A 20,186-nucleotide genomic window follows, 5' to 3' on the forward strand; every position below is an offset into this window, starting at 1 on the left:
TATTGGGGTTACTGCCCCCGGGAGGAAGTGGAGCGCAAAATAATGAGCCTCATTTCCTCCGTAGGGCGCTAAGGGGGCGGAAGCACAAGGAGAGGGGCTCAGCGCTATGCGCTGGGACACGTAGCACTGCCGCGTAAAAGGAGCCCTCCCCTTCATTAAAGGGGTGGGCCACGCTGCAGACTTCGCGGGGCCCTACCTGGACGACTGGGGAGTGGGGAGCCATGTCATCAGCCCGGCACTCAAGCAGATGCAGTGGGCTGGCCGATTTGTTTTTACTGAAGTCTTCAGTTTCTTGCAGTCTTTGCAATTGGTGTTCCCATTGTTCTGCATGAATTTGATGAGATCATCAGTTTCATGAGGAGACAAAATCTTCACCGGGGCAGTAATTCCACTCCCATCAATATCCTAGGACCTGTATTTATAAACCATGACACTCCTCTCTGATTAAGTCAGAGGAAACCCGACTTTGCTGCCTCCACTTAACTGCAGAGGCAATGATTGTGCTGTGAGCTGTCTTGCAGGCAACATCAATGATTGAGATAGCTTCTCATCTAAAGGTCTGTCTAGTGGTAAAGGTCCCAATGGCATCAAATTGCTATGCAATGGGATCCTTCCAGGTCATTGCAAAGGATATCTGCCAGACAAAGTAGTATACATTTGTACAAAGAAAGTGACTGATGCCTTGTTTACCAGGGAAAACAACCTTACCACTTTCCCAGTAGAAACTAGAATAGGCACAGCATATTTTGGTTGGCAGGCTTCCTGAGAGTCCAGGTTGCTACAAATGGAACTCATGTGGCAATATGGATTTCCAGCCTGCAAATATTCAGGTGGTATCTGCAAGTTAAAGCCTAGTAACCAGGAATCACCCATGTTGCTTTTATTATGTAGCATTCCATAGTGTCTAAGTTATTTGTAGGTCTTGCCAGAACAGCTGCTAGGAGACCAGATCTACCCCTTGCATCTGTCTCATGTCCCCAAATAGAAAGCCTCACAAGGCAAAGTACAAATACGAGTTCCATGTCACCACCTGTTGTATTGTTGAATACACCTTTGGGATGCTAAAGTAATGATTCCGTTATTTGGACTACTCAGGTGGGGTGTTGCTCCTCACTTCATCCAAGGTTTCCCAAATCATCACCATCTTGTTGTACAATTTGTCATCCAACGAGGAAGGAGCATACAACAGCTCAATAGAAGGGCAATGGCATGGATGATCACACAAAAAGGCAGGGGAGGAGATCAACATGGAAGGAGTTGATGGACAGACAGGGATATTGCTGAGGCATTCTGCGATCAAGAACTAATTCCAGTAATGGATACACCCGCCACTGAACAATTTTGTTTTTGCTATGAAAACCCACACATTGTCCCACCCAAGAGCATGCCGTAAGTTCCTTATACCGAAGCTGAACTGCCATTTTTGAATACCCTCCAACCTCCCTCTCTGTGTAAAGTAGCACACATACTGTTTGTGTTGGCAGTACTCACTCAGAGCAGAACTTTGAACTCTTCTATGCAAAGTATTAGTATGCGTTACTAGAATTGTATTCTGCAGCTTTTTTGCAACAATAATGTGCTGAGAAAATGGGCAAATGTTATCGCCAGGTTTTGCATACCATCTCTCTGAAGGTGCAGCAGTTTAACCTTTACATTTGTTCTATGCCTTCTTTGCACGAGTAAGAATCATGTATACAAAGAATGGTACACTTATCTTGGCATTTCTCCTGATGCAAGTGACCCTCTTACGCATTTGTTCCCAGGATCTGTTGGCTCTGGGATACTACATTAACCTGCTCTGCAACTTCCACCCTGGACCTGCAGTTTAATTAGTGGGTGGCCTTTAGCTCCAAAAAGGGCTTGCATGTTTACAAGAGCAAATACAGCATCTTACCTCTTCCTTTGTTTTCTTGGATATCACACGTAGCCAGTCTCCAATCATGCTGAGGACAGCTGCAAAATAGGCCAGACCCACTAGAATCCAGAACCAAACTAATGGTTTATACCATTCTCGATAATGAATAGATATGTTTCCGCCTGAATAAACAGATTACATAGAACTAAGTGCACACATTTTATAGAGATATAACTTTTAATTGTTTCTTGTTATTGCACAGTATTTTGGAAAATGAGAGCCTGTTGCTAATTTTCAGAGATGATCTAATTTCACAGCAACTGCTGTCCCTAACCTCTATCACCTGCTGTAATGTTTCAGTGACAGAACACAGACACAAGATGTATATTCAGCACTGTGATGGCCAACATTTTGTAAAGCATTTTTTGTAAGTGTTAAAGTTCACAAAAATACTCACCAACTCAAAACAGCAGTAGCTTTTATTAGCATTAAGTAAATTGGCCTTGGTTCAGATATTTGGTTTGACCGAAACTGGCCTAAGCCAATCAAACTCAGAGCTGGAAACAAACAGCTAAAATTACTATTTCCAATTAGAAATCAATAGAAAAAGCACTGACTTTTTCAAAATCAGCAATATCTTGCGAACGCAAATGTATTCTTGTCTGGCCTGAAATACGATACTAGCCATTGTTTTGTCTGTCTTCAAGATGGGGCATCAGCCTTGCTGTTTCTTTTGCCATTATTAAAATCCTCTGTCTCATTTTATTTACACTAATTTATGTTGTACATCCTGTTCTTTCAATTATTTATCTCTTTATACATAGTAATACATTAAGCCATGAGATTAGCCTAATATAGGGCCCTGTAGTTGGCAAGGTATCAAAAAGTACATGAAGCAAGCCAATAGAAAAACTTAGGACATTTAGATAAACAGAGAAACAGTCTGAGGGCTAGAACCTCCACTTTTGTGCTTATCGCCCAAAAATGGGCGTTATTTCCGGCGTCAGCGCTAAAAAAGGGTTTTCAGATCGTTGGCTTCTCGCCCATTCTCAAAGCACCTAGTCTCCATTTTTGAAAATGGACGTTACCACGAGCGATATGAAATGGGCGGTAGCTTTAAATTTTTTGACCTTCTGCCGTAAAGTGTGGCCGTCCTTAGAAACGGTATGGCAACGCTTGATTCCCGTGATTCAGGAGGTCAAGGGTTATCATGACATGTGCAGAAAAGGAGACAGAGAGGGACTGAAGGGTGTGGTGTGGCTGCTTTGGGAGGAAGGAGGGAGATTTTAGAGCTTCACAGCAAGTAGGCAAACAAAAATTTGCCACATATTTGCCCGAATTTGGCCTATAATGGAGAGAGGAGGAGGCATCACAGCACGCTGTGGAGACTGACACTGGAGAGAGCAGTGAGGTGGAAGAGGTGCACATAAGAGGGTGCAAAAGAACCAGGAGGTTCTCTGACAAGGCAACTCCCTCCTGCAGGAGGTCGAGTCATGCTGGGGTGATTTGACACAGGGATGGCGTGGGAAGCCCACCCGAAAGGCATATCAGAGGATATGGACCGAGATAGCAGAGGTGGTCTCATTGGCGTCCAACGAGGTTCGTGAGGGCAACCAATACCGCAAACGATGGAACGACCTTGTGGGATCCGCAAAAATATTATATTGATTTACATGTACTTATGTATTTATATAATTTGATTTCTAACAGTAATTGTTATGTATGTATGTAAACCTCACCAACATGTAAGACATGCCACCAGGGGCACAGCTGTGGGAGACCTAAGGGTCACCTGTGCACCCTGGGCAGGCAGGTATAAAAGGTAATCTACCATGCTGCTTCCTCACTCTGGAGTCACATTAAATTCACATTAAAGAGACCAAGGTCACAACAATTTGAGCTTACAATACAGTCTTGTGGAGTTATTCTGAACATAATAATTGGCGATGAGTAATGGATCATGAACTTTCAAGTGGTAATGGCTGCCGTTGGTATTTTTGAGAGATTTTTTGAGGGTGATGATTGGGAAACCTTCGTTGAGCATCTCGACCAGTACTTTGTGGCCGACAAACTGGACAAGGCTGACACGGCAGTCAAGCGCAGGGCGATTCTCCTCACCATATGTGGGTCTTCGATATATGGCCTCCTCAAAAATCTTATGGCACCGGCAAACCAACAGACAAGACTTACACAGAGCTGTGCACACTGGTTCGGGAACAACTCAAGCCGAAGGAGAGCATCTCAATGGACAGGTATTGCTTTTACACGCACCATTGCTCCGAGGGCCAGAATGTGGCGAGCTTTGTCGCCGACCTAAGACGCCTTGCGGGACAGTGCGAATTTGCCGGATCTTTGGGGGAAATGTTGCGGGACTTTTTCGTGCTTGGAATCGGCCACAAGGTCATTCTTCGCAAACTGCTGTCTGCCGAATCCCTAGATCTGAGCAAGGCCATCACGACAGCCCAGGCTTTCACGTCCATGGGCGACAACACGAAACAGATATCTTCACAGAATCGAAGCTCACCGGCAAGTATTGTGCATAAAATAATGCTTTCAACAGGCAGAACTATACATGGCAGGGCCTACACGACTGCAGAGGCCAGACCTAGACCTAGGGTGACTCAGAGTCCGCTGTGGGGTGTGAATGCCTATCCATTAACACCATGTTGGTGCTGCGGGGGCAGTCATAGAGCCAATCAATGTTGATTCAAGCCCTATGTGTGGAAGGGCTGTGGAACAATGGGGCACCGCCAGACAATGTACAAACTGTTATGTACGTAAACATGTATATACCGTGTACAGCTACCAGAGGGCTCATCCCCTGGAGTCCCAAGAGATCCCGTAATCCCTTGGGAGCACAGGTACTTAAGGAGGCCTCACAAGTTGGAGAGGCACTCTGGAGACCTGCAATAAAAGACTTTGTTCACACTTTACTTTACTCACAGTATCCAGTCAGATTCTTTCTTCATACACAACACAAACGACCTGTGACTCACCACGTGGCAGAGTCAAGAGAGGACGACCGATCCAGTGAGGATCACACTGAACGAGCAGAAGAGGCAACTCAACCCGAGGATGAAGAGGAAGTATATGGGATACATACCTTCACCACCAAAAGCCCTCCGATAATGTTAAAAGTTAAACTCAAAGGCACTCCAGTCTCCATGAAATTGGACACGGGGGCGAGTCAATCAATAATGAGCCAGAAGGCATTCGAGAGGCTGTGGGTTGACAGAGCATAACGACCCAGGCTGATCCCGATTCAGGCAAAGCTGCGCACCTACACCCCTGATACCAGTTATTGTTAGTGCGGATATAAGAGTGTCCTATGAGGAAGCGGTGCACGATTTACCACTGTGGATTGTTTCAGGTGATGGGCCAACTCTGCTTGCTAGAAGGTGGATAGGGAAGATTCGATGGAACTGGGAGACCTCTGTGTACCTTCTCCGGTGAACGACATCTCCCTTGCTCAAAGACTGAGCAAGCCCCCACCTTCAGCTGAACCAGGCATCGAAGTGCAGATCCATTTGCAGATCCCCGAGGCAAAGGCTGCTCATCACGACCACGAGGAGGTAAAGATCAACCAAGCAGCGGTATAGGGCGGTACCCACCACCCAAAGCCGACAACCTCTTCGCGACGATGGAAGAGGCTCCAAGTCGACCAAGCAGAATGGGACTCCGGCCGAAATGATCTGAATGTGTCTTCCTGACGCCAGAGGCAAAATCCCTGGGGAGGAAGATCGCAGCAGTCGGCATCATGGACACAGATGAGAGTGCAACCAGACCACGGAACGAAAGAGCATCCAGACCCATGGGACGAGAGTGCGTCCAGACCATGGGACAAAAATGCGTCCAGACCACGGGATGAGAGAGCTTCTAGACCACAGGATGTCGCCACAACGAAACAGAGGCATGTGTTGCCCAGCAAGGAAGATGACTGGGCTTGGGGCAAAGGTAAAGGGAGGCCGCTGAGAAGGCCAGGAACCCACTATGTTCCAATAAGTTGTTTGCACTGTGTAACCCATGTGAGCGCTCTTTCGCAGCTAATGATGCATTATCATATGGGATCGGGGGTACCTGACACAAGCCAAAGTCTTATAAAGCGGGTGAACACCAAACGGTCGTATATGTATCTGACAAAGTGTTTGTAGCAAGTGATATATTATCACACGGGGTCGGGCGTGTTGTACAGCAAGCCAAAGTAGCGGGCGAACCCCAACCAGTTGTATATGTATCTAACAGAGTATTTGTAGCAAGTGATGTGTTATCACATGGGATCGGGCATGTTGTACAGCAAGCCAAAGTAGCGGGTGAGCCCCAACTGGCTGTACATGTCTCCAATAAGTTAACCAAGGCAGTAGCTTGCATTCACGGGACAAAAGAGACGTACCAAAGAGTGTCCTAATATTTGCTCGAGTCAGACAAGCTGCCAATCTCATGGTTTTTGCAGAGCAGAGGCACCATTATCAATGCTTTGTTTCGAATATGTCTAACACTGTCTGTGCACTTAACATGATCCGCCACGGGCCAGGCACTGAGAACGGCGCTGATGCCCTCAGTTGACTACCGTTGCCCACCACCAGGGTCGAAACGGCGCAGCCCGCAGACCTGCTCGTTGTTATGGAAGTGCTAGAGAGTGAGGGGTCAACCGTAACGGCCCCCCAGTTTAGGACCTGGACCAGCCAGGATCCTATGTTACCGCTTGCTAATGGCGAATCGCTAGACGGGATGTTGCAGCTTATCCGTCACAAAGCCGAAATGCTCATCCCATCAGATTGCCCCCTATGGGGCAACCCTACAACGTTGGTAAGAAAGACAGGGAGGCTACACACAGTCGGTGGTCCAGCGCCTCCACACCATGGCCCAGGATCCACAAGGACCATGCGGCCTCCTGCCACTAGTGAAAGTCTCAAGGCCATATCAGCCATCCTTGGCTTGCCAGACCTTAGGGTCAGCGACAATAGTCCGGAGTGGGCAGCCCAAATCATAAAGCCAAGCACCACACGTGTCAAGGTAGACTCCCTACTGACCCAGCTATCCCGGGTGCTACGCAGTTACTGGACAGAATCACTCAGAACCGAGCCTTCCGTATGCTATCAGCAGAGAATGTACCATGATCGCACGGCTCCTCCACACGACATCAGAATAAATGATGTAGACCATGTTCATGGCCCCAGATGGGCTGCACTGTATTAGCCAAAGAGGAGAATGGAGTGTTTCTGATGAAAATGGAGTGTTTGTTGTGAAACCACGTAATGGGCAAATGCAGAAAGCATTTGGACCAGACCAAACTGCAAACTACAGATAACCAGGAACCACGGTGAAAGGACCTGGCCCCCAGTGACCCACTAACACAATCAACCTCACTGTCAACCACGAGGATGAACCCACCATGCCCGACAGTCCGATCAGACCAGCCACGCGACCGTGCAGCAATGATCCGACCAACTCACCCATGCCAGGACTTCAACCCAGGCGATCGACCCGGGAACGCAGAGCGCCAGATCACCTCAACTTGCAAATAACTTGCACATAAGACTTTGGGGGGGAGCGATGTTATGTATGTATGTAAATCTCACCAACATGTAAGACTTGCCACCAGGGGGCACACCTGTGGAAGCCTAAGGGTCACCAGTACACCCTGGGCAAGCAGGTATAAAAGGTAATCGACCATGCTGCTTCCTCACTCTAGAGTCACATTAAAGACACCAAAGTCACAAAAGTTTGAGCTTACAATACAGGCTTGTTGAGTTATTCTGAACATAATAGTCATGAGTGACTATCATCAGATGTGAGGTCTTTCACTTTTACCAGGAATGTTTTACTCAAAGCTTGCGATCACGGTCTTTAGGTAAAGAATGATAATTTTCATAATAATCATGATTACATCTGTTGGTTATGTGTTGTATCAGTCTCTGTGACAGTACCTAGCAATGATATCATGCAATGATCTCATGCCATGTCGCCCTGTCACCTTTTACAGAAGAAGCTATCGACGATGAGGTCCATGCAGAGGCGAACGGGTGGGGGGCCACCTGGCCCCAACGACATCACTGAGGTGGAGGAACAGGTGCTCGCACTCGTGGGGAAGCACCTCCGGACAGCCACGGACACATCTGCAGACCCTGAAGTGATGCCACGTGAGTAAAGCTTACACCATTGCGTGATGTAAAGTCAATAGATGCCACACCCACTCATATCCGAACAATCATACATGATAGATTATTTCTAAAATTGTCCTAGAAATAATGATGGACTAATGAAAATCGTTGGAATGCAAATGTGTTGATAGTCATAAAATGTGATGTCTTAGACGATTTTGAGGGCAGTGGTGCTTTTGTCGTGTATATGCTGTGTGTAGCGCTGGACTCACCTTGTGATGCTAGCACCCCATTCTCCTCTAATACCCTAATTTGTGTTTTGCAGCTCAGCCAGCAGCACGTCCCAAGGCAGGACCATAGAGGCCAGAAGGTGGGGGCACGGGGCCCGACTCTCCGGACAATCCAACATCTGGTGCTGAGGAGCTCCGATTCTTGCCCATCATTCCGCTGGGTCTGTTCTCCATGGATGAGAGCGCGGACTTCGAGGAACCTGCATCGCCATGCTCCAGAAACAATTCCACCACAAGGCCATCTAGTGGTCCTCCGGTCATTCCCGCCTCCACTCTGGAGGTACTGGCCCCAAGCGCCTCACCACAGGGCACCCCATTTGTCCCCAGGACGGTGCCGACCCTGCGGAGTGTCGTGGACGCGGCAGGCCTGTTCCACGAGCGCCACATGACAGCGGAGAGATGGTACAGTTGTCCCAGAGGACTGTAGACATTGGTGAGCAGTTCATCGAAACATTGGGGGGCATATCCCGACAGCTGGCCTCCATGACCGAGTACATTCCATACATGGCGGAGGCTCTGGATGCGATAGCCAGGAACACTGGTGGCACACGCCTCCCAGTGGTCCCCAAGTGCGGCACTCCACCCCTTAGGTTCCACACCACCACTGCGAATGACAGATGAGAACAAGGGCCAAGATCCTGCTTCTGCATCAGAGACTGTTGCCCCCTCGGCACCCCTCGCTCCTGTACCCGTGCAACAACAGCATCTGCCTTCATCCCCCCCGATGAGGCACCACCTGAGGAGCTCCTCGGCCAGGCGCCATGGAGTGAGGAGGGGAAGGGGTAGAGGTGGGGAGAAGAAGGGGAGGAGGGATGGTAAATTGAGGTGCATGTCCGCAGGTAATGGCTGTGTTATATCTCCATCTGGGTATATGCAATTTGTTGTAATGTATGGGGGCTGGGGGCCATCCTCCTGCTTTGCCATTGTATTCTGTGTTGCTGGACATATTGAACATTTGATTGATGTCAATGGTGGAAAAAGTGGGGTGTGGGCGGGGGTTGGGTGTTTTTGCCTGTGATACTTATGATTTCAGACCAATGTTGGTATAACATTTTTGTTATTGAACATAACCTTGTTGCGCATTGTCTCAGATAGCTGCACTGTTACACACTGGTGATTCCTTAACATGAAAGGGTTAAATACAACTTACCATCAATCAACGTAAACTTTAACTGGCACCAAGGTGATGGGCACCATTGATGTCTGAGCTGCACACTCACAGCAGTGTGTCAGCATTGTCACTCACATCAATGCTCTTTCAGGCAAATCGTTCAGATATCAGCTCCTCACGTAAGAGTCTTGCAGCTATGTAGCCACCACGGGCCCTTTCCTGCGGTCGGGAGGGGGTCGTGGGCATGGTTGCATAGCCAGCCTGATTGTCTGGCCCTAGGTCAATGTCTAGCCCCTCATCGTTCTCTTCCTCTCTTTCATGAGGTGGAGCATCCGTACCTTCTGGCAATTCTTGGCCGCTCCTGATAGCCAGGTTGTGCAGCATCGAGCACACGACCACGAATTTATCTACTTGCTCAGGGTTATATTGTAGCTCCCCTCCTGAGTGGTCCAGACATCTGAAACGCTGCTTAAGCAGGTATTGTTTGGTGGCCCCATTGCATTGAAAGTATAATAGCGACTGATCAGAAGCAATGATTTCCTCACTAAAATACATCTGGAGTAAACCCCCAATAGTCCAGAAAATATGTCTGTTGAGTTGTTCACTTCACCTGAGAAGAACTCATTGCAAACTCCCCCAAAGTTGAGGCAGCCTTTTGAATGAAGTGACCTGTGATTTTAAAAATGCCAGCCACACCGTTCAGAACAGTTCCACTTTTTCTGGGCGTTTTTTTGGGCGAGCGATATTGTCGGCGATATGTGTGCGAGGTGGTGAAAGTGATGGTGCGCGATCTCCTGGGCATTAGTTTTGCCAAATGTGTTCTTTATGACAAAAAAAAATGGGCGGGCGGTATTATTGAATCTCGGCGCTAATTCCGTGCAGAAAGTAACGCTGGGTGATATTATGGGCGTTGATTTTGCCCATTCTGATGATTCCGCGCCAAAAAAGTGGGCGGGCGGTAATATTTTTTCCCGGCGTTAAGCACATGGGGAAAGTAACGCTCGGCGATAAGTGTCCTAAAAATGCCCGTCAGTTTCCATTTTGGCACAAAATGGGCGATATATAGGCGTTATATGTCATTTCAGCGGTAAAATGGGCGTTAAGTGGGCGTTAAACATACAAAAAAAGTGGAGGTTCTAGCCCTGAGACTGTAAAGTGCTATTCATCCCTGAACTTTTTTTTTTAGCTCTATGTAAGATCTGAACTTATCTTAAGCATTCATAAGTTTGAAGCTAATTTCACATCAGTTGAGACTGATATCCATAACAGAACGACAGAAAAAGTGAAATCTACAGTTTGATTTATTTGATGGATTTGAATTATATTTCTATTTGGAAGAACATCTGTTACATGTGCTTCAATAGTCGACTACTATCTAACAAGTTGAAGAATAGATTCCTCTAACACCTTATAGTATGTACAATACATCATCAATCTTTAAGTGCTCTACAGTGCATTCTTACTAGAACATAACTAGTAATTTTTCTTATGAATTTGCCACTTATTGGAAAGCCCTTCTGATCAAAAGTAAAATTGAGTAATCTATTTATACTTTTAAAAATGGAATGTATGCTTCCCTTTTCATCTAATTCTCCCAATTTTGTTGTTAGTTTAGCCATTTTAGGTCCATGAAAGTTCACACTTTTCCTGTCTGACAGAGCAGGGAAGTGATCGACCAGCATGCAGCTACAGAGGATAATGTGAGGGTAAAACAAGTGTAAAACAAGGAGTAAAAACATTAGACACAGACAACTGATGCCTTCAAAATAATCATTTGGCATTTCACTCTTGTATTTGCTCCATTCATTTTTAAATTCTCTAAAATTGCAACATGCACACCGTATAATTTCTCCAACAAGTATTAGTAATATTAGGATAACTAGCCAATAATTTGATGTTGGACTCCAGACATTATTGCACTGTGATTTATGGGAATGTTTTCAAAGGAGTGGTACTTGTACTAAATGCCACTCCAAAAGCAGGGCTAAAGAATAACAGAGCTGTTATATTAACAATTTAGTTTTTGTGGTAATTGCTTGTGTCCTGGCCAACATTAATCCCTCAACCAACACCTCAAAACAGATTATCTGGTGATCTATTTCATTGTTGTTTGTGGGAACTTGCTGCACACAAATTGGCTGCTTTGTTTCTTACATTACAACAGTGACTACATTACAAAAAAAGTGGATGTGAACAGTGCTATATAAATACATGTCTAATCTATATCTATCTGTCTTACATGAATGTTGCATCAGGTTTGCTAATCACTAAAACTACTGACAGTAACATAACTTTATTAAAGTTTTGTCATAATCAATATGTTTATCTTTACTACTCTGGCACAATGAAACAGGATTACATTTTTTAAACTAACATTAATGTGTGTTCCAAAACCAGGTTCTAGATTTAGAAAGCATCAATCTTTTTCATAGGCTAGCATAATAGAGATGCAAATAATTACTCCTTCATTATGGTTTAAACTTTACTGAAGCAGAAGTTGTATGCGATTGCTGCAGGTTCAGCAAAAATAATAGAAGTGAATAATTAAGGTAGAGCCGGCATTTTCATTGATGTGATAAGGGATATGATGGGAGTTGGCTAAAGTGAACTGGGAAAATAGTATGGGACAGTTAATGAACAGTGGCAGACATTTAAGGAGATATTTCATAACTCGCAACAAAAATATATCCCAATGACAAGGAAAGACTGAGAAAGGGTAACCATCCGTAGCTAACTAAGGAAATAAGGGATGGTATCAAATTGAAAACAAGGGCATACAAAGTGGCCAAGACTAGTGGGAGGCCAGAGGATTGGGAAACTTTTAAAAGCCAGCAAAGAACAACTAAAAAAAATGACAAAGAGAGGGAAGACAGAGTATGAAAGTAAATTAGCACGAAATATTTTTAAAAAGTAAATGTTTCAACAGGTACATAAAAAGGAAAAGAGTGGCTAAAGTAAATGTTGGTCCCCTAGATGATGAGACTGGGGAATTAATAATGGAGAACAGGGAAATGGCAGAGATGTTCAACAAATATTTTGTATCGGTCTTCGCAGTAGAAGACAGTAAAAACAGTAAAAACATCCCAATAGTGGATAATCAAGGGGCTTAATGCAAGGAGTATCCGCAATAAGGTGGATGAATTAACTGTGCAAATAGATGTTAACAAATATGATGTGATTGGGATTACGGAGATGTGGCTCCAGGATGATCAGGGCTGGGAACTCAACATCCAGGGGTATTCAACATTCAGGAAGGATAGAATAAAAGGAAAAGGAGGTGGAGTAGCATTACTGGTTAAGGAGGAGATTAAGGCAATAGTTAGGAAGGACATTAGCTTGGATGATGTGGAATCTATATGGGTAGAGCTACAGAACACCAAAGGGCAAAAAACGTTAGTGGGAGTTGTGTACAGACCTCCAAACAGTAGTAGTGATGTTCGGGAGGGCATCAAACAGGAAATTAGGGGTGCATGCAATAAAGGTGCAGCAGTTATAATGGGTGACTTTAATATGCACATAGATTGGGCTAACCAAACTGGAAGCAATACGGTGGAGGAGGATTTCCTGGAGTGCATAAGGGATGGTTTTTTACACCAATATGTCGAGGAACCAACTAGGGGGGAGGCCATCTTAGACTGGGTGTTATGTAATGAGAGAGGATTAATTAGCAATCTCGTTGTGCGAGGCCCCTTGAGGAAGAGTGACCATAATATGGTGGAATTCTGCATTAGGATGGAGAATGAAACAGTTAATTCAGAGACCATGGTCCAGAACTTAAAGAAGGCTAACTTTGAAGGTATGAGGCGCGAATTGGCTGGGATGGATTGGCAAATGATACTTAAGGGGTTGACTGTGGATGGGCAATGGCAGACATTTAGAGACCGCATGGATGAACTACAACAATTGTACATTCCTGTCTGGCATAAAAATAAAAAAGGGAAGGTGGCTCAACCGTGGCTATCTAGGGAAATCAGGGATAGTATTAAAGCCAAGGAAGTGGCATACAAATTGGCCAGAAATAGCAGCGAACCTGGGGACTGGGAGAAATTTAGAACTCAGCAGAGGAGGACAAAGGGTTTGATTAGGGCAGGGAAAATGGAGTATGAGAAGAAGCTTGCAAGGAACATTAAGACGGATTGCAAAACTTTCTATAGATATGTAAAGAGAAAAAGGTTAGTAAAGACAAACGTAGATCCCCTGCAGTCAGAATCAGGGGAAGTCATAACGGGGAACAAAGAAATGGCGGACCAATTGAACAAGTACTTTGGTTCGGTATTCACGAAGGAGGACACAAACAACCTTCCGGTTATAAAAGGGGTCGGGGGGTCTAGTAAGGAGGAGGAACTGAGGGGAATCCTTATTAGCCGGGAAATTGTGTTGGGGAAATTGATGGGATTGAAGGCCGATAAATCCCCAGGACCTGATGGACTGCATCCCAGAGTACTTAAGGAGGTGGCCTTGGAAATAGTGGATGCATTGACAGTCATTTTCCAACATTACATTGACTCTGGATCAGTTCCTATAGAGTGGAGGGTAGCCAATGTAACCCCACTTTTTAAAAAAGGAGGGAGAGAGAAAACAGGGAATTATAGACCGGTCAGCCTGACATCGGTAGTGGGTAAAATGATGGAATCAATTATTAAGGATGTCATAGCAGTGCATTTGGAAAGAGGTGACATGATAGGTCCAAGACAGCATAGATTTGTGAAAGGGAAATCATGCTTGACAAATCTTCTGGAATTTTTTGAGGATGTTTCCAGTAGAGTGGACAAGGGAGAACCAGTTGATGTGGTATATTTGGACTTTCAGAAGGCTTTCGACAAGGTCCCACACAAGAGATTGATGTGCAAAGTTAGAGCACATGGGATTGGGGGTAGTGTGCTGACATGGATTGAGAACTGGTTGTCATTCAGGAAGCAAAGAGTAGGAGTAAATGGGTACTTTTCAGAATGGCAGGCAGTGACTAGTGGGGTACCGCAAGGTTCTGTGCTGGGGCCCCAGCTGTTTACACTGTACATTAATGATTTAGATGAGGGGATTAAATGTAGTATCTCCAAATTTGTGGATGACACTAAGTTGGGTGGCAGTGTGAGCTGCGAGGAGGATGCTGTGAGGCTGCAGAGCGACTTGGATAGGTTAGGTGAGTGGGCAAATGCTTGGCAGATGAAGTATAATGTGGATAAATGTGAGGTTATCCACTTTGGTGGTAAAAACAGAGAGACAGACTATTATCTGAATGGTGACAGATTAGGAAAAGGGGAGGTGCAAAGAGACCTGGGTGTCGTGGTACATCAGTCATTGAAGGTTGGCATGCAGGTGCAGCAGGCGGTTAAGAAAGCAAATGGCATGTTGGCCTTCATAGCAAGGGGATTTGAGTACAGGGGCAGGGAGGTGTTGCTACAGTTGTACAGGGCATTGGTGAGGCCACACCTGGAGTATTGTGTACAGTTTTGGTCTCCTAACCTGAGGAAGGACATTCTTGCTATTGAGGGAGTGCAGCGAAGATTCACCAGACTGATTCTCGGGATGGCGGGACTGACCTATCAAGAAAGACTGGATCAACTGGGCTTGTATTCACTGGAGTTCAGAAGAATGAGAGGGGACCTCATAGAAACATTTAAAATTCTGACGGGGTTAGACAGGTTAGATGCAGGAAGAATGTTCCCAATGTTGGGGAAGTCCAGAACCAGAGGTCACAGTCTAAGGATAAGGGGTAAGCCATTTAGGACCGAGATGCGGAGGAACTTCTTCACCCAGAGAGTGGTGAACCTGTGGAATTCTCTACCACAGAAAGTTGTTGAGGCCAATTCACTAAATATATTCAAAAAGGAGTTAGATGAGGTCCTTACTACTAGGGGGATCAAGGGGTATGGCGAGAAAGCAGGAATGGGGTTCTGAAGTTGAATGTTCAGCCATGAACTCATTGAATGGCGGTGCAGGCTAGAAGGGCCAAATGGCCTACTCCTGCACCTATTTTCTATGTTTCTATTGGGAGGGAGCAACGTAATACAATCATTATCACTAATGAAGTAGTACTCGGTAAAATAATGATACTAAAGGCGGTCCTGATGGCTTACATCCTAGGGTCTTAAAAGAAGTGGATGTAGAGATAGTGGATGCATTTTGGTTGTAAACTACCAAAATTCCCTGGATTCTGGGGCGGTCCCAGCGGATTGGAAAACCGCAAATGTATCTCCCTATTTAAAAAAGGAGGCAGATAAAAAGAAGGAAACTATAGACCAGTTAGCCTAACATCTGTCGTTGGGAAAATGCTGGAGTCCATTATTAAGGAAGCAGTAGCGGGACATTTGGAAAAGCATAATTCAATCAAGCAGAGTCAGCATGGTTTTATGAAAGGGAAATCATGTTTGAGAAATTTGCTGGAGTTCTTTGAGGATGTAACGAGCAGCCTGGATAAAGGGGAACCAGTAGATGTGGAGTATTTGGATTTCCAGAAGGTGCTACATAAGAGATTGCTGCACAAGATAAAAGTTCACGGAGTTGGGGGTAATATATTAGCATGGATTGAGGATTGACTAACTAACAGAAAACAGAGAGTCGGGATAAATGGGTCATTTTCCAGTTGGCAAACAGTGACTAGTGGGGTGCCGCTGGGATCGGTGCTGGGTCCTCACTATTTACAATTTATATTAATGACTTGGATTAAGGGACCGAGTGTAATGTAGCCATGTTTGCTGATGATACAAAGATGGGTGGGAAAGTAAATTTTGAGGAGGACACAAAAAATCTGCAAAGGAATATAGACAGGCTAAGAGAGTGGGCAAACATTTGGCTGATGGAGTATAATGTGGGAAAATGTGAGGTTATCCACTTTGGCAGAAAATATAGAAAAGCAAATTATAATGTAAATGGAGAAAAATTGCAAAGTGCTGCAGTACAGAGGGACCTGGGGGTCCTTGTGCATGAAACACAAAAAGTTAGAATGCAGGTACAGCAAGTAATCAGGAAGGCTAGTGGAATGTTGGCCTTTATTGCAAGGGGGATGGAGTATAAAAGCAGAGAAGCCCTGCTACAATTGTACAGGGTATTGGTGAGGCCACACCTTGAGTATTGTGTAAGTTTTGGTCTCTGTATTTAAGGAAGGATATACTTGCATTGGAGGTTGTTCAGAGAAGGTTCACTAGGTTGATTCCGGAGATGAGGGGGTTGACTTATGAAGATAGGTTGAGTAGGTTGGGCCTATACACATTGGAGTTCAGAAGAATGAGAGGTGATCTTATTGAAACATATAAGATAATGAGGGGGCTCGACAAGATGAGGTTATTTCCACTCATAGGGGAAACTAAAACTAGGGGACATAGTCTCAGAATAAGGGGTCGCCCATTTAAAACTGAGATGAGGAGGAATTTCTATGGTATTCTCTGCCCCAGAGAGCTGTGGAGGCTGGGTCATTGAATATATTTAAGGCGGAGATAGACAGATTTTTGAGCAATAAGGGAGTAAATGGTTATGGGGAGCGGGCAGGGAAGTGGAGCTGAGTACATGATCAGGTCAGCCATGATCTTATTGAATGGCGAAGCAGGCTTGAGGGGCCAAATGGCCTACTCCTGCTCCTATTTCTTATGTTCTTTTGTTCTTATCTCATGTGAGTGATTTTGATTTGTGTCAGAGTGCTGCTGCAGAAGTAATCTAAGGTGAAGCAATAGACAAGGCTACTAGAGAAGTAATGCAAGTTATTAAATATTAAAAATATGCAACCTCAATAATCTTGTTCACACACTCAGTCATTTTTAGAAAAAAACTTTAAAACCTGTGTTTATCTGAGAAAATTACAGCAAACTGCCTACACACTAATTGTTTAATTAAAAATCTTCTTGTAAAAACACATAATTGGGGTTAAAATGTATAATACCATATTATTGTTAGTGGTTTATCAAGTGTTGAAGCTACATAGTGTCATAAGTGTAAGCAATTATTTATTTAATGCAAGTTATGCTCAACGTTGTGTCTAAATTTCAGCCAAGGTGTGCAACTCACCTTTGTGAGGAAGCATGAAGAAGAATGACTGATCCAAGTGGGTTTCTTGATCAGCGGCACATTGCTTTAAAACTCTCTATCACTGGACAACCAAAGCAAAATTACATATGATTGGCCTAGAGTTTCTCAATGATTCACGCCCAGATATCAGCTTAATCTGGACAGAATCAAATGAAATAGCGCTATAGGTTGTGGAATTTTAAGCGTAATTAAGTTGTGCACATAATCACTTTGTGCTAGAGTATCCACGATCTTTTACGCTGGTCCAAGAGTCCATTAGCCCAAACAGTTCCACGCACAAAACTGGCCATGCCCCCAGGTTGGAATGGCGAGTTTCCGCCAGTGGAGCCCATTCAGGGGTGTTTTTGACTCAGATTTACATTCATCCCTAGTTAGACAAACTGCAGTAGCAACAAACTAAGATCCTGATCCCTTATTCTAGTCATACTAAATGGTTTGGAACTAATAAAAACTGAAATAAATATGATTGCTTGCTAAACAATTCAAGTATATAAACTAAACTAATATAGAGATATTTTATTAAAGCCATAAATTTGTACCTGAAATGATCTTAGGCCAGTACACTGTTTACCTGCTACATAGTCACCAAATCCTACAGTTGTTAAGGTGATAACAACAAAATAGATGGAGTCCAGAGTTGTCCAACCTTCGATGTGCTTGAAAATAATTGCTGGGATAGCCACAAAAACAAGGCAGCCCGCTAGAATGAAAAGGATTGTGGAGATGACTCGAATTTTAGTTTGGCTCACTTGCTTTTTCTGAAAAGAAGAGACAAGCAATTAAAATTTATAGCTATAACTGATGACAGAAATTGATTTAATGTAAATATTGGATATTGAAATGGCAAATTGCTTTGTTTGATAGAAATAATTGTAAATGAAAGGTCTTTATTAAGATCACAGATAATGTTATTGGGAAATAGAACATTTTTCCTACTTTGCCCTCAATGACACGTGAAGCCTCTGAGTATAGATTTTAGGAGAAAATGCACAAATAGGGGACTGGTGATGCAATGCCTTTTACCTCTGAGACATGGGTTCAACTACAATGAAAGTCTTTTCTCTATGAGGGTGGAGGGCAGTGGTACAGTAGTTATCATACTGCCCTTTAACTTCTGCGAGCTCTGTTAAGATATTAGTCAGAGGAAAATGGACTTTTACATTGTCGTGCCAGTTACAGAAGAGCAGCACTGTACTGGCCTCCCATTGTTGCACTCATTATTTTTCCTCCTGCCATTGTACTCTGCCCAGAAGTGGCGACTCAAAATGTGGTGGCGGTTCACGAGATCCGTGGAAGTGTGGACCACAACTGCTGCGAGAACAAACTAAATTCCTCTTTCATATTTCCAATATAGTCAGCAGTGAGAGGACTGGGGATTTGTCATCAGCTGGACTTTTATAAGGTAAATGCACTTATAGTCACCTCTGTCTGCGAGGTGTAAGGGTCTTATGTTAAATTAACTTGGTTGATTGTGTACCAATGAGCATGTGCCCAGGTCATAAGGTTTGACAGTAAATTGGCCAGTGAGAGATCACAAATGATTGTTCTAGGAAATGGTGCAACCAGACATGTTGCTGAGGCCTGGTTGCCAGCACTAATATCCCTCATTTTATAAACACAAAATTTAGCATAACATTCAAAGAAAAATAAATATGTTCTTAAGTAAGCTCTCTAAACAATTGAGTCAGCAATTGAAAAGAATACTTGTCAAATAGCCATCAGAGAGAGGTGACCAGTTTCTGGATTGGATTCAAGACCATGGAAGAGAATTTCCACAAGATTCTCTTGATTTCTTGAGAAAATATCAGCAGAAGATCAATGGAAATCGTGGAGAAACTGTATTTAATGGCTGTTTTCAGCTGTTTATGCCATTTCTCCGGGAGTTCTGCTGATCTCTCAGTAGAGAATACCTGTGGAAATTCCAGGCACACATCTCTGAGGTCCAAGAACCACGGCACAGTTTGAGGAAATACAAATCCAAAGCTCAACTTGAAGTTCATATTTTGATTTTTGGATTCATGAAGGCAAACTTGCATTTGGATTGTGAAATAACATAATCCCTTTTGGTGTAGTTTCAATTGTTACCACTCACAGCGCCTATTACTACATTTACCTGAAATGGGTACAAGAGCCATCTGAAGTCCAAATTGATCTGAAATTCTGCATTGAAGGATAGGATGGTAGCACAGCATGTTGGCACTTCAAAGCACTATGCCATAAAATGGTAGGATTTGGGTTCTCCTTTCCAATTGACCATATGGTGAATTTCTATCCTTAGCCATGCTATCAGCGTAAGGTGTAGAGCAAAATCAAGATATTTTCATACAGGCTGGAGGAAAAATCAAAAGGCAAGACAAACCAGGGCATTCTTGCACACCTCCTAGTACTGTACTCAAGAGCAATACTGGTTGATTAACTGCCATCTCAGTCAGATGTGGCATAAGGAAGGAAATATAAATTTTTAAAAAACATATGGGACGCAGGGCTAATCTGAATAAATTGACCCCCAATTTAGATCGCTTGGCTGGCTCAGACTGTGTCTGGGGGAGTGGGGGTGCCAACATTCTTATGGGTCCAAATTTCTGCCAACAAAAGTGTGGTGGATCCATGACCCATGACCACCTATATTGAATGACACCAAACTTGCCCCACATTGTGGGGATGGAGTCATTAGTTTGTTCAGAGCTAGTGACTGGTACCTGCAAATTCACATCAAGAGCACCAACTCCCAATCCGCCTGCCAGAAGGTAGAGCGTTGCACACGCACCGCATTAGGTTGCACCCAAGAGAAAGCAGCACTGAAAGATCTT

General features: G+C 44.3%; 1 protein-coding gene across 1 annotated transcript in view; it reads right to left on the reverse strand.

Annotated features, from left to right (window-relative positions):
- The window catches only part of LOC139262351 (potassium channel subfamily K member 10-like), a 48,210-nt gene that overhangs the window by 7,034 nt on the left and 20,990 nt on the right, over positions 1-20,186 (reverse strand). The window contains exons 5-6 of the mRNA XM_070877535.1: positions 17,948-18,134; positions 1,895-2,037 (exon numbers count right to left, since the gene is read on the reverse strand). Coding sequence (XP_070733636.1) covers positions 1,895-2,037; positions 17,948-18,134 — 330 coding nt within the window. The remainder of the gene's footprint in view (positions 1-1,894; positions 2,038-17,947; positions 18,135-20,186) is intronic.

Source organism: Pristiophorus japonicus, chromosome 4 (genome assembly GCF_044704955.1).
Source record: "Pristiophorus japonicus isolate sPriJap1 chromosome 4, sPriJap1.hap1, whole genome shotgun sequence".
In the NCBI taxonomy this organism is placed as follows: domain Eukaryota; kingdom Metazoa; phylum Chordata; class Chondrichthyes; family Pristiophoridae; genus Pristiophorus; species Pristiophorus japonicus.